The following is a 15,593-nucleotide window of genomic DNA, read 5'->3' as shown; positions in this document are numbered from 1 at the left end:
TCTGAATAATTTCTTTTATTTCATCATACATTTCTTCAATTTCTTCGTCATCCGCAGAGCTAGTTGGCATATAGACTTGTACTACTGTAGTAGGCGTGGGCTTCGTATCTATCTTGGCCACAATAATGCGTCCACTATGCTGTTTGTAGTAGCTTACCCACATTCCTATTTTCCTATTCATTATTAAACCTACTCCTGCATTACCCCTATTTGATTTTGTGTTTATAACCCTGTAGCCACCTGACCAGAAGTCTTGTTCCTCCTGCCACCGAACTTCACTAATTCCCACTATATCTAACGTCAACCTATCTATTTCCCTTTTTAAATTTTCTAACCTACCTGCCCGATTAAGGGATCTGACATTCCACGCTCCGATCCGTAGAACGCCAGTTTTCTTTCTCCTGATAACGACATCCTCTTGAGTAGTCCCCGCCCGGAGATCCGAATGGGGGACTATTTTACCTCCGGAATATTTTACCCAAGAGGACGCCATCATCATGTAATCATACAGTAAAGCTGCATGCCCTCGGGAAAAATTACGGCTGTAGTTTCCCCTTGCTTTCAGCCGTTCGCAGTACCAGCACAGCAAGGCCGTTTTGGTTATTGTTACAAGGCCAGATCAGTCAATCATCCAGACTGTTGCCCTTGCAACTACTGAAAAGGCTGCTGCCCCTCTTCAGGAACCACACGTTTGTCTGACCTCTCAACAGATACCCCTCCGTTGTGGTTGCACCTACAGTACGGCTATCTGTATCGCTGAGGCACGCAAGCCTCCCCACCAACGGCAAGGTCCATGGTTCATGGGGGGATGGGATGTGTTATGACAGCAAAAGGAACTTGTGACCACTGGAGGCAGTGCCACAAGTTCCTCCAAAAATCGTTACACAACACACACACAAATGTAATACTAACTAATGTAAATCCACCCGATGATGGAGGTCTAAACCTTCGAAACGCTTCGTGGAAATGAATAAAACGGTGTCTGGTAACAGTGAAATTGTTGTTTCATTTAATTAACATCAATGAAGACTAAATTTTCAATCGAAATCAGCAGGTATTGCGACAGAAGTGCATTTCTATGTTCTTTACTTTTTTTGTATCGAAAAATATGACATTTATTTCTGTAGCACTGATGTCACAAAATTATTAGAATTTACAAAACCACAACTGGAATACAGGAAAACTCACTTTGAAGATAAAAAACAGTACTGAAACATGTTTGGGTATAAAAAGTACCTAACCAGAAAGCAGAGATCTACATACTTCTCACTGATACATATAATATGCATTTGCCACACCACTTCTACATGAATTTAGTCATCTTTGTGGAGCTGTATTCAGTAATGTGAGGGGTATCCAATAAGTAATGCAAGAATGTTTTTTCTCTGCCAATGTTAGCTGAAAAAATGTGGAATTTGTTTGGGACATTGTGGAATTATTCCCACTTGAGACCCTGTAGTTTTGTGAAGTTCTCACAAGTGGTGTTGCTATAAGTAGCTTTCAAAATGGCAGCTGTAATGGAGATGCATTCTAAGCACACAGCTGGCAATGAATTTCTTTTGGTAGGGAAACCAGGGCATCATAAGTATTCCTATGTCCTTGCAGAATGTCTATGGAGACCTGGCAGTGAAAAAAAGTAGGATGAGTCACCATCACAACAAGGTCATGAAAACCTGTCGAATATTCTGCATGCCAGCTGGCCACACAGCTGTAATTCCTGCAATGTTGGAAATGATTTCATCGTGTTCATCGCCACAAAAATGCCAACAAACTTCTCCTTCTCCATGACAATGCAGAGCCTTATGCAAGTCTGCACATCAGGGAGGAGCTAACAAATTTCAGTGAACACTTCTCAAATGGTTCAAATAGCTCTGAGCACTATGGGACTCAACATCTGAGGTCATCAGCCCCTAGAACTACTTAAACCTAACTAACCTAAGGGACATCACACACATCCATGCCTGAGGCAGGATTCAAACCTGCGACCGTAGCAGTTGCGCAGTTCCGGACTGAAGCACCTAGAACCGCTCGGCTACCGTGGCCGGCAACAGTTCTTACCCATGCCCCCTACAGCCTGGACCTCGCATATTCTGACTTTCATCTGTTTGGTCCAATGAAAGATGGGCTCTGTAGAAAGCAGTATATGAATGACATGGAGGTTAATGAGGAAGCAAGACATTGGTTCAGAAGTCAACTAGTGGAATGATACCATATGGGCACACAGGCCTCCCCAGTAAAGTGGCATATGGCCATCCCCCTGAACAGAGATCATATTGAAAAATAGGAATTTGTAGCCAAACGAGTGGGGAATAATATGGTGCACTGGAATACTGAATGAAAGTAACCTGCTTTCAGAAAAAAAAAAAATGTTTCATTGCTTACTGAACACCCCTCATACATTTATGTAGAATGGAAACAGCCCTCCCATCAAGTAACTTTTTCTTTTGCATTTTGACTGAGTGATGCGACATAAATCAGTGAAAGACAAAAAAATAACTGCCACCTAAAAAACATCAGACATCAGACTGCAAACCCAAAGACTTGAGATTCACTCCTCTGCAGGCATAGAAATTTTCCTGTCACTTATCGTTTCTTTCTCATTTGGAAATGAACAGTATACATGAAAAATTTTAAGATGCACCATAGTTTTGAGTCTGTGTTAAACTGTAAGTGCCCCCCCCCCCCCCCCACCCCATATCTGATGAGGTTGGTCAGCTAAGATATGGTTGTATCACCTCCAACAGGAACATTCCTGTACAGCACAGGGATATTCAAACCCGTCTTCAGGTTGAGGATAGCTTTAGTTTCAGCTAGCCAAAAACATGAGTTGAAAACATTATTGCCAAAGAGCTACCCAAAAGTACATCATGCACACAAGAACCACTGGACTTCACTGGTGTCCTAAACACACAGCAGACAGTTGCACGTTTTAGAGTACAAGGAAAGTTGTTGCTGCAGCAGTGATATCAGACAGCTGGGATACACAACTTGACTGAACAGCACTGAGGTATATTTACGAGGCAATCCATCCTTCTATTACTCATAGATTCTGCTAATAGTTTCTAACCACAGTATACACCTCTGAAAGATTCAGTCAAGGGTAGACAAGGGCCACATACAATGCCATGACTGATTATTTGCAGTTATGCTCTTAACACTTATGGTGCTGGTTTTGTATGTAGCTCCCATTACCTCTAGACTGGCTGAAATAGGATTTTCTTTAAGTTGTAACTTGTATATATAAATATGTAGCTGGAATTTCTAAACATTATTAGGTTTATTCGAATTTCTACTATAAATATACATATTTTGGCGTTGTTAGTGTTAAATCTGAAATCAGAGATCAAACTTCGATTTAATAACGATTATCACAGAGAAAGATTTAACAGGAGTTCTGGTATTCACATACATACCCTGGTAAGCAAACAAGTGATCTTTCCATTTAAATTTCTTTTACATCCCATTTAATTCTAAAGAAACACACAAAACAATAGTACAAACCAAACTTTAGCATTTATGGTAGAGTACCGTGTGATGCAAACTGAAACATGAAAAGATACATAGTCCAACACTACACTCACTGGAATCATATCCTCAGTTTGCTTTCCTGATTTACCTGCAGGAATATCTTTCATAACAACACAATCAGGAAAAATAATATGTTAATGTGTAATCTGAATCTTGATCATATATTTTATTCTCATTATCTGCAGACTCATAAAGGAGTTTGTAAACATTTGCCCCAGAAGTTTCTCCTCTTTGCAAAACACACAAAACAGAGAGAGCTTGAATGTCACCTGATGCCTAAGAAACAAGAGATGATAAAGGTTTTAAAAATGATGAATTTTTCCAGTGATACTGCTGTTACCATCTAGCAAAAACTACAAAGCCTACAAACATGACAGATGTTTGCGGGAGCTGTAAATACACGTTTGACACTGCTGAAAATCACCATAACAGCTGTGATGTAATATTACATCTGCCACACATTCCCATTTCCTGCAAGCACCATAACATTATGTCAGCCATATGCCAAGCTATAAAGAACTAAGACCACAGCATATACTATATACTGTCTGCCCTTCCTGTAGCCACCAGAAAAATGATCTCACTGAATACTTGGTGAGGAAAGCTCCCTGAAGGTGGGTTGGAAATGAGGCACCCAGTCACATGTGTACTGCACACCACTAACCATGGCAGAGAGCATGTGTAGTGGACACGTCTACACACAGTGGACTGCAAATAACTGTTATTGTCCTCTTGATGAACATGCACCTGATTCACTTCCTAGATGACAGTAAAAATGTTCAAATTTGGCGAGAAGTCTGAAATTATTATCCATCAAATAAACATCGAAAAATATCTGTCAGATGAAGCAGCATCAGTGTGTAGCACCGTGTATCATTATGTGGACATACAGAACTCCAAATCTTTCCCTTTGAAACTGTGACAGAGCATATCATAAAGAGTCATCTTTCACACTACTGAAAATCCTTATATTGATGTGATAGGTACTGATTTCAGTCTACAAGATGACACCACTCAACCACACAATGCTCATGTTATGGAAGAATAATTATCATCAGCACCAAAGCAAATGCATATAATGACCAGCTCGATCTCCCACCATGCCTAGACTTCTCAAGAGTTGCACTGTTGCTTGCAGTCTTCCTCCCCAAACCAATACTCATGTAGAGAGTTGCATGCAAATGGCATTCACTTCATATTAGCTCAGAAATGCCACTATTAACATAACATATTTCTGTTTGGGGTAACCACAGCCCATACTGAAGTTTGTCCGTAACTGTGTACTTGTGTTTTGTTTATGCCTTGCTATGTATTCTGCACTATGCTTAAGTTTTGTATAAGAAGAAAATTGGATTTACTTGAGCTTATAATAATAAACTCTATCTAGTCCTATCAATGATGGAAAATAAGAGACATAATTCATGTAGGCGCAAATAACTTGAAGACTGCAGACTGTAGTGAATACATATCCCAGTACAAAATTTAAGTACATTACATTTCATACTAAAAAGGTCCTGTTCATTTTTCCCTGGGATTAATAATCTGTGAGACAGGGGATTAAAAGATTACAAATTATTTCAAATAGTGTTTCAATTCTATAAAATTAATGGTTATTGTTAAATGAAGTGGATTTAGAATGAATATTAAATATATGAACAGCATCTAAGTGCAGTAGAGCCATATTAAGAGTTAAATTATGTTCTGCTGATGTGGTATATACAAGAGGATAGCATGTGGGGGCATGGAGGATAAAAGTGTGAGGGAAAGTAGATCAATGGAATGTGATTATGCCCTTCCCACCTTTGTGGTTCTAAAACTAAAGAGCAAGCAAGCTAATTCCCACTCTCTGTATCCCACTACACTGGAAGTTTCAGTGTTATACCAACCCTTCTACAGAGCATCTTATAAATCAGTAGCAATGCAGAACATAGCCGCCCCCAGGGCTGTTTGCTAGGAAGGAAATTGGTTCTTAGTCATCCTGTATGGGAGTTGTAGCATTCTCCTCGGATAGGCTATCATGAGCACTTTTTATTCTCAGTTTATGGACTGTACCTCCCCAACAGTCTCTCTCCCGTTCCCTCATATGAATAGACAAAACATCATCACTGTTCTCATGTTTATATAATGGAGTTATTTCCAGTTTATTAAGTAAATACGTATTTGCAGTTATTTGCAAGTTCTTAGGTAAATACATTTGTATAAACAACAGCTGCAAAGTATTTAATTTGTAAGTGTGATGTTGTCAGTGACATATGTAATATTTGTGGGAAAGGGACTGAATTGACAAATGTGGCACCTTCGTGGTGGCTGTCATTGACAGCATACTGTAAAGTTGAGTACACCAGTTTGTAGGAAAATTACTGCACTTCTCTCACCATTAATTTTGTTAGTAATGGACTGCATAAACCGTTTCCATTCAAGAATTACTAGCACTTGTACAGTGGGCAGCACTGAGTGAAGCCACTTGGCACACTTCCACAGCACATTTTGCAAGGTGGGTATGAATATGTATGATGGAATGGGAATGATCATGGTCAAGTCTAGAACATGAGAATGTTGCAGTGCATTCCTTCTCTTATGTTAAATGTCTTAAGTTGCATAACACCTAGCAGTTCAACAATTTTTCACCTAATCTACAAAAACACACAACAGTTTTCTAGTGCAAATTGTGCTGAAAACTATGGAATCCCCGTATTTTCCCCCTTTCTGTTCTTGACTAGCTTTACATGAAGGATTGTTTCTGAAACTTGCTTCAAAAGCTCATCTAAGGTGAACTGGCAGTCATCATTTCCCCTCTATGGAACTCAGTATCTCTCCTCTATTGATGCAGAAATTTCTTCATCCTCAGTGCGTCCTCTTTTTCTCATTCTAGACACTGAGCCTGTAAAGAACATTTTGTAGCTACCCTCATGATATGAGTTGCTACCCAAACTATCCAAGAATTTCACTGTAATGATCAAACCAGTAGCAATATGATGATCCACTGCTAGATGTCCCGAGGTACATGTCTTAGCTACTGTGGCACAAAGTTGCATCGTCTTTGGCGCATGCAGTTGTAAGTTGTTGTGGTGCATGTTTCAGTGCTTATGTGAATTGTGAAACAGATAACAACAAGGAGCAATGGTTTTGGAATTCATTCTGTTTCAAGTTGAAGAAAACTGTAGCTGAAACCCCACCATGCTGACAGAGGCATTTTTTTGAGTGTGTACTGGGTCAACCAAGAATATTTGAGTAGTTCAAGTACTTCAAGGAAGGCCAAGAATCTGTGCAAGATGACAAAAATTGTGGTTGACAGTCAATATGCACAACACCAGAAATTACCATCAAAGTGTGTGATATGATATACAAAGACCATAGGCAGACAATTCACTATGTTTGTAGCAGATTAGCTACAAGTCAACAAATTCTAAGCAACAAAATAAAGACAAGATGAATTGCAGCAAAGTTTGTCCCTCGCCTTCTCGGCATCAACCAACAAAACCTCAGTATTCAGATGTGCATTGAGCTGCAACAAAGAGTTTGAGAGTGTCCAAAATTCTTATCCAGAGTCATAACAGGTGATGAATCTTGGATCTACAGTTGTGACTCTGAAACAAAACAGCAACCATCATAAAGGAAAATGACAAGATCTCCAAGGCTGTAAAAACTTCAACAAGTTCACAGCAACATGAAGTCAATGCTGACCTTATTTTTGACATTTGGCCAACAGTGCTTAAGGAGTTTGTTCCACCTGGTCAGACTGTCAATAGGCAGTTTTACAGTGAGGTTTTGAGGTGACTGAGAGAAAATGTTTGGTGCATGTGATGAGAGTTGTGGAAAAAGAAAGATTGGTTGGTGCACCATGACAACACACCTGCATACACCTTGCTCACTAAGAAGGAATTCCTGACCAAATGCAACATGGCAATGGTGCCCCACCCTTCCTTCTTGCCAGCCCCGTATGACTTCTACCTGTTTCTGATGATGAAAATCGCACTTAAATGGCGACATTTTGGCTCAGTTGAAGATATCCAAGAGCAATTGCAATGGATCCTGTAGACTTCCAGAAGTGCTTCCAAAAATGAGAACACCACTGGAATCGTTGCATACACACCAAAGGTGACTACTTTGAAGGTGATAGAGGACATTTGGAGGTAAGTACAGTTTTCTGATAAAATTATCGGATATTTTGGGTAGCAGTTCATACTTTGCATCTACAGCGCGTAGATCCCCACAAAGCATATATTTCTTTGGATAGTGTCTCCCAGTTAAACTTTCCTATCCTGTGCAAGAACTGTATTTATATTGTCCTAACTGAAGGATTGAGCAGTGCAAGCTTTTTGTTGCAACTGTTGAGATTTGCCTTCTGTTCACCAACAAATTCATCCTCAATAGCTTTAATACAAAACAGACAGTTTTAAAACCGCATTTCACTTCAGATGAATGTAAAAATGGGGCTCCATGTACATTTCAGACTGTGTCTCTGAAAGAGCTTCTCTCAGAAATTTTTTCATTAAGTCAGCTCTGGTGAACTCTTTCCTGCAATATGCATGAAAAAAATGCTCATAGTCCCTGAAAACTTCAGCATTCCCATCTTTTCTCAAATTACTTGGATTTATCAATCCAGTCCCTGTTCCATTAACATTAAATAGGTCACTGTTGACATCACACTTTTAAATTAAACACTTCTCAGCCACTGTTTATAGGAACTCATTCAATAACAGCACATAAGTACTCACTCAATAAACATACAGAATGACTAAGAATCAGTTTCCCCACTACAAGTATAGAACAGAGTGCACAGATTTGCATACATTCTGTCCCATATTTATTTCTTGAATTAGTATTATTAGTAACTCATATCCATATTCCATTGACACATTTTGTTGAAACTACACAACTTTAGGTGTGCCTGCACACTGCATAGCCACTGATTTGTAAGACGTGCAATGAAGCTGTTGGTATAACATGTTTCTTGTGACATATGGGGTAGAGAGAGTGGGAAGCAGCCTGCTCTGTCATGAGTTTATAGTCCCACAAAGTAGGAAAGTGCATGACCACATTCCACTGACCTTCACTATCCCCCCCCCCCCCTCCTCCCTTCAACCCATTACACCACATGAACACAATTTATCCCTTAATACAGCTCTACTGCACTTAGATGTGGTACACAACTTTAGTATCTGTTCTTAACCCTCTTCATTCAATAGTAAAAATTTATTTTATATATTAAAACACCGTTTTTAATAATTTCAATATTATGAAAATGACAGTTGCTACTCACCACATGGTGGAGATGCTGAGCTGCAGATAGGAATAACAAAAGACTGTCAGCAAGTAAGCTTTCAGCCAAAAGGCTTTTGTTGGACTTATACAAAACACGCTTGTGACTTTTCAATCCCCGACATTCCACAAATTATTAGTCATTAAAAATGATTAGGACCTTTTTGTACTAAGTTTAATGTAGTTTAATTTTGTGCTGTTATATGTTTTTGCTATGGTCCATGGTTTACAAGTTATTCAAGAAAAACTTTAAAAAAGTTACCTCCAAATTAGCCCCCCACTTCCTGACCAACAAAGGTCTTGATTTTTACTATGTTTCTATAGTACTCCCTCCTGAGACTGTACGAAAGTTTGTGAGTACATGAATTATTTCCCCTATTTCAAGTTTTTGAGCAATGCATCTTCACAGATTGGGATAACCAACTTACTTGGGAACAACTGACTGTCGTCATGCTGCCAGAGTCTCTGGTCTCTGGTATGCTGTGGCACCCTCTCAAACATTAACTGCTCCAGAAATTTCTCAATAGACTCTCAATTTTGACAACCCATGTCCATGTAACCAAAGAGATTTTAGTCACTGCCTCAGTAAAAGCTATTGCTGTACATTGTGATATTTATGGTCTCTCTGATGATTTAATCAAGCAGCATATGAAAATACTATTCTGGGCTGAATAGTACACAGAACTACATCTTTTCCTGATTTTGACATAAAAACTGAAGTACGGTCCTAAAAGAATGGCTACTGAGGGTGAGGTACAAGGTTAATGCTCTCCAAGAAAGGGAGTTGTAAGGATGCTCAGCAATTTAAAGATGATACATCTATAGTGCTCCTTCCTTCCTTCAGGACTACCAACTGCAAAATAGGTAGGGTCATGAACACACAATGCCTAAGATCTATTTTCTGTGTGCTTAAGAAGTCAAAAGACATGCTAGGCTTGATTCAGGACATTTTTGATCTATGGATCCTTGGATTTTTCAGTATTCCATATCCATGTGGAAGTAGTTGTGCTGGTTAGTCTATTGTACAGTTCCTGAACTTTGGGAAAATCAACAGTTGCTAAGCACAGCCTCACAAACAACAATAACATTATGTTTGGTGAAATAAAATCTTGTTCTATAAATCAACCTACTGGAACTTTGCATTGTAATCAGAATAATACAGGCACTGCAATATCATATTTATCTGTCGCTACCGGGCACGTTACTTTCAAGTACAATGTCTGACCTGTTTGGGAACACACATAATGATGTACGAGTACACATCACAGACGCATGTTTGATAACATATGGAAGTTTGGGTCTGGCCGTAAGTTGTGCATGGATAGCTGAATGGTAAGGTGACTGCAGGCGATAAGTGGGAAATCCAGGTCTGGCACAAATTTTCATTGTAATCATTTCATTCTACAGCTAATGATTGTCTTCTTTCACAATTGCAAAATCATTTGATGTATACTGGGATAGTTGTCACCAAAGAAGCCACAGAAATCAGAATGTGCAACAACAAATTCAACCAGGACAGCAATCTTAATGGTGCATAATATCTTAGTAGTGCATGGATGAGGGCTCTCTATACTGAGAGACTGCAAAGAATTTCATATTCCAGCAGGCACCACCTGCATGGTAGACAAAACATGATCCCCCTTACAGCCATGATGCCAGTCAGTTGTTCCTGATGAAGATGAGGAGGATTGTCATCAAAATTTTGAGTATTCATTATGTTTTAATGCTACAATAATATTGACAATTTTGTTCTCATATTGGTTAAGTTTTGTTACATTCAACATAAAAAATTTTAAGCTGTCATTATTGTTTTAAATTTTCCTTGATTTATAGAAACTATAGGAATACCCACATATTGAGAAATATAAGCTGCTACTGTGAAGCCATCAATAAAACAATTCGATACTATGATCATCATCTTTGCTAAATGATCCTACAATATGTCATAATTTTTATTCCAAGAAATGTTTCACCTAATGCACAATGTGTAATAACTACTCCATACACTGTCCTGTCCTTCTACTTCATATTCACACACTACAGACAAAACATTATTTTTTGTGTGTGCATTTCTCAGAATACGATAATTTCAGTTCAGAAGAGCTATCTCTGCTACAAGATGTCTATCCCTTATAAATACAATTGGCAAGTTTATTTAGAACAAACATATGAATGAGTAGTGTTCTATAGGTAATTTGATGTGGCTAGTACCATGACTGCCATTAGATGTTGTAAATAGTTTTCATTTCAAAAATATGCTGCAACTATAGTTATGCGATTTTCCACATCATAGTCTTAACTTCATTTGAATCTGGAGAGCTGATTATCTTTTGTAACATCAAATGGGTGTCATAACTCTTTAGTTTCCTGAGTTTCCTGCACACTTCATCTCCCACTAGTTGTCAGCAACAATACAATACTTGGCCTTTTGTTTTTATGCTCACTTACTCTGCACCTTATTTGATATGTTCCATGCCTTCCATCGAATATCTGAAGGTGAAAATCATGTAATCAAAAGCATAATTATCATAACTGTTCCCATCTCTTCATCATTCTCACATTCATTTGAAGGTGCTGGTAACAGAACTAAATGAAAAGCTCATATTTCTGTCTTGATTTCAAACTTAGCACATGTTAATTTATAATAGTATCCGCTCCTTCCCAGTCCTTCAAAGTATTTTTACACTTCTAGAAAGGAAGTACACAAAACATAGATATACACATTTTTTTGTAATGGAGAGTTTCTTCTACGTTCATAAAAAATGGAAATCAGAATAACAAAGATTAAAAAAAATGAAAATTAAACAATTCCAAAAGGTCAAAAAGTTGATGAGTAATTATCTTCTACTGCCGATAATGTTAAGACAAGTGTCAGATAAAAATGAACTATTCAAACTATCATGGTGTATTAAATTTGAATCTAGCATTCCAAAATATTTTGTCCTCATATACATGTATATAAGTCTGGCAAAAATGAAGTATTAACATCAGAATGTATACCTCTGGTCTCTTCTTCCTTACTGTGGTCAGCATATTTTGAAAAGACATTTGTGTACAGATCAGCCTGGTCTATGACAACAGATGCCTTTGGTACTGCAGGAACAGTAGGTTTGGCTGAACTTACACTCAGACCAGTTGATGCCGGGGTTCCCATCTGGTTAACATAGTTTTTGTTACAAGACTTAGTGACATACAATTCCAAATTACATTAATATAGGCTAGAAAATTAAGTCATGTTCAAGAATATTATCACAAAAAAGCTGCAAAGAAAAATGATAATAAAGCTTAAAACTTCTCTACTGTACTCTGTAAATCACTATAAAGTGAATGGTAGAGGATACTCTATATTACATCAGGTATTACAGTTTCTTTCTATTTCATATGCACGTGGACCACAAGAAGAATAACTGCTTATGTGCCTCAGGTGGAGTATTAGTTATTTTAATTTTACCTTCATAGTGTCACTGGGACCAAAAAAATTAAGGTGAAGAATTTTGTTTCTGTTCTGGAACTATTTCTTGGATTTTATGAGTAAATTTTTGGAATGTATTAGGAATCCTTATGCAACAGCCAGCCATTTGTTATTTTTTGTATCTCTATTATATTTTCCTGTGAGGCAACCAAACCTTTGAAACTTCTTGGCAGGTTAAAACTGTGTGAAGGACTAGGACATAGTGTCCTCATGTGCAATGTTTTTACAGACTGAACCATGCAGGCATTGCACACAACTTGGTCTCGAATCTATATTTTTGCCACTACCCCCTCCAGCATTCCAAACTTGACAGAAGCCAACATGCAAACCTTGGAAGAAAGGATATGCAAAGGAACAGCTAAACTGGTAAATGGGATTGTCTCCAGAATGATCTTTTTAGTCTGCAGTGGACTCTGCACTATGAAACTTCATGGTAGATGAAAACTGTGTAGTGACAGGGACTCAAACCTGACACCTTGAGAATGGGTTGTGAATTATGCCTGTGTAGTTCAGTTGGTAAGAGATTCCTTGCATAAGGCAACATTTGAGGTTTAAGTCCGAGACTGGCACACAGTTTTAATCTGCAAGGAGTTTCAAAACAATGCACACACTGCTGCAGACAGAAAGATACATGTTGGACAACTGTGACTGCTCATTCTGTACTTCACTGTATACACTCAATGAGGTATTGGTCCAACATGATACACATCTCACACACTTTAACAGTATAGGCCATACAAGAGTTTCATATGCAACCTCTGTGACAGATAAGCTTCAGATGTTGGATATGCTGCTCTTGTCAGAAAAGCTCCTACCAACATTCAAGGCAGACAGTAAAATTACTCTAGTGCTTTTATTGTATAAGGGCTTAAAATACTGGATTATGTACAGAGGCATTATCATTTTTCTTGTGCTCCATTTGTAGGTAGAACAGAGAAAGAAGTGACAAATAAATAAAAAGTACTCTCCACCACATAGTATACCAAGGTTTGTGGAGTTTAATGGGAGATTTCTTTTAATGATTATATATTTACCTGGCTCTGCATTTCGACTTCCAAAAAACTCCAGTAAACATCATTCAAGTGATCAAATAGCTCTGATATGACTACAAGATAAGCACGGTTTTGTTCTGTGGGTTTTAAAATATCTTGTAAAACCTGAGAGGAGAAAATACATACAGTATGTTACAGCCTGATACTATCAGTGCACAAGAATAATAAATAAAATTAAAAAGTATCACTGGTACTTTTACATTTAATTAAAATGTGCATAAAACTCAATGCAGAACTGAGCAAAACATGTTATCTTCTTTGTTCATTAAAATCATGCTGTACTGAGAAAACAGTATTGAATGCATATCATGCGTACTTTCATTCTCGTCTTAGATATGGGGTCACCTTCTGGGGAAACTCTAAAATAGCTAATAGCACTTTTAAACTACAAAAAAGGGCCATTAGAATCTTGTTTGGGTGCAAGCCTAGAGACTCTTGTAAACCCCTGTTTAAGAAATCTGGTATTCCCCCATTACCATGTGTGTACATTATGGAAACCCTTTTGTTCTTTAAATTAAATGTAATAGGCAAGGACCAGAGACTACAAAAAAACTGTGATATACATGAGCACTTTACCAGACAAAACAGAAACTTACATATGACTCAAATCAGCACACCACTGTGCCAAAAAGGTACTTTTCACATGGGAGTTAAGCTTTACAACAAACTTCCTGAAAACATAAAAGCTATCACTGAGGTCAATACATTTGGAAAATCTCTAAAGTCATATTTACAGCATCACTGCTTTTACTCCATTGAAGAATATTTAAATTTATGAAATGTGTTATATAAATACTTACGTGTAAAGTGTATTATTGTAAGCTTAAATATGTATGCCTTGAAATTACTTTCAGACTGTATATTTATAACTTGACTTGTCCAATGTCTTATGCATAAGCTGCTATGTAGACAACAGGACCAATAAAATACAATCTACAATCTACAGGAAAAGAAAAAAAAATAGGTACATAAAACACACCTACTTGGATGATGACTGACTTGGAATCTTTGCGCTGCATGAGGAAATCCACAAGCAAACACCTGTCAGGTATTAGCTCTACCAGTGGCTCCAGATTCAGTTCAACATACCTAAAACAAACCCTGAGCTGTCAATGTAATTTCACAAAGTCTTAAAATTCTAATAGACTATATTAAAAAGGGCTGATAAAGGTGTTTAGAAACATTTAGTGGAGGGGAATGGGGTGATATCGTAATTTTTCCAGTTCATCTCTAAGTGTCTACAATATTTGTTAAAGGTAGGAAACAAGAGAACATGTAAATGTCTGATAGCCCTGTAATGGTAATAATGTGTAACTCAGCCTGAAAATTGCCAAACTATGAACTATAAGGTATTTTTTTTTTTTTTATTTTTTACTTAACCACTTAATTTGTAATACAACCATAACTGGTTTCAACCTTTATTTGACAATGCATGAACCCTTATTCATCTAATGGCACCCATAGAATCTGTAAATGGCTTTTGAAGTGACTGAGTAAAAAAAAAAGTAATAATACCTTACAATAGGTCAATAACTGTCTCTGCAAATGGAATGTCGTTTCTTCTACAAATTGTATTCAGACAAAATTTCCTGAAATGTTAAAACTGTATGCTGGACCAGGACTCATTATAAAATTTTTGACTTTTGTACAGAGTGCTCATACCAGGTGAGGCATCTCACCACACATTATGGTGGCCAAGGTGCAGCACCTCTCTCTCTCTCTCTCTCTCTCTCTCTCTCTCTCTCTCTCGTCGTCCTGCTTACCTTGTGTGTTCGCACCCCACTTAGCAATGACACAGTGGCAAGCGATATAGCTACAGTCCACAGAGTGCTTCTGGCATGATTCTTCCACTCTGCACAACAATTACAGTTAGTGAACTTTTGTACCCAGAACTCTTTTACAGTGAGCCAACTGTGTCTCTTCCCTTTCCTCTTTTCCCAACGATGCTTCATTTTTGGAAATTATTATTTCTTTGACATACCATCCACAAATCAAGTTATGATGTGTACTAACAACTTTGCAGTGCAGGTGCTATTCTGACCACAGTCCTCAGTATAAAATACTAGGAATGAATGCTATGTGCATATTATTTTGTACTGCTGGTGATGAGTGTATGTAATGGCAAGCTTAATCCAAATAGCCACCACATTTGATGAGAGCTGACAAGTGATTTTTTTTCTGGATAGATGAGGCATGGTAGCAGCATAATTTTACAATCAACTAAGAGAGGTTTACAAATATGAGCCAGTGAGCAATTTTAAATTTTACATGTGATTGCA

General features: G+C 37.8%; 1 protein-coding gene across 3 annotated transcripts in view; it reads right to left on the bottom strand.

Annotated features, from left to right (window-relative positions):
• LOC124789742 (regulator of MON1-CCZ1 complex) overlaps window positions 1-15,593 on the bottom strand; it is a 100,649-nt gene that overhangs the window by 39,947 nt on the left and 45,109 nt on the right. For all 3 annotated transcript variants that reach the window (XM_047257195.1, XM_047257196.1, XM_047257197.1), the window contains exons 9-11: window positions 14,298-14,403; window positions 13,297-13,419; window positions 11,791-11,944 (exon numbers count right to left, since the gene is read on the bottom strand). In XM_047257195.1, the coding sequence (XP_047113151.1) occupies window positions 11,791-11,944; window positions 13,297-13,419; window positions 14,298-14,403 (383 nt within the window). The remainder of the gene's footprint in view (window positions 1-11,790; window positions 11,945-13,296; window positions 13,420-14,297; window positions 14,404-15,593) is intronic.

Source organism: Schistocerca piceifrons, chromosome 3 (assembly GCF_021461385.2).
Source record: "Schistocerca piceifrons isolate TAMUIC-IGC-003096 chromosome 3, iqSchPice1.1, whole genome shotgun sequence".
Lineage (NCBI taxonomy): Eukaryota > Metazoa > Arthropoda > Insecta > Orthoptera > Acrididae > Schistocerca > Schistocerca piceifrons.
This window is presented reverse-complemented; position numbering and strand designations above follow the sequence as displayed.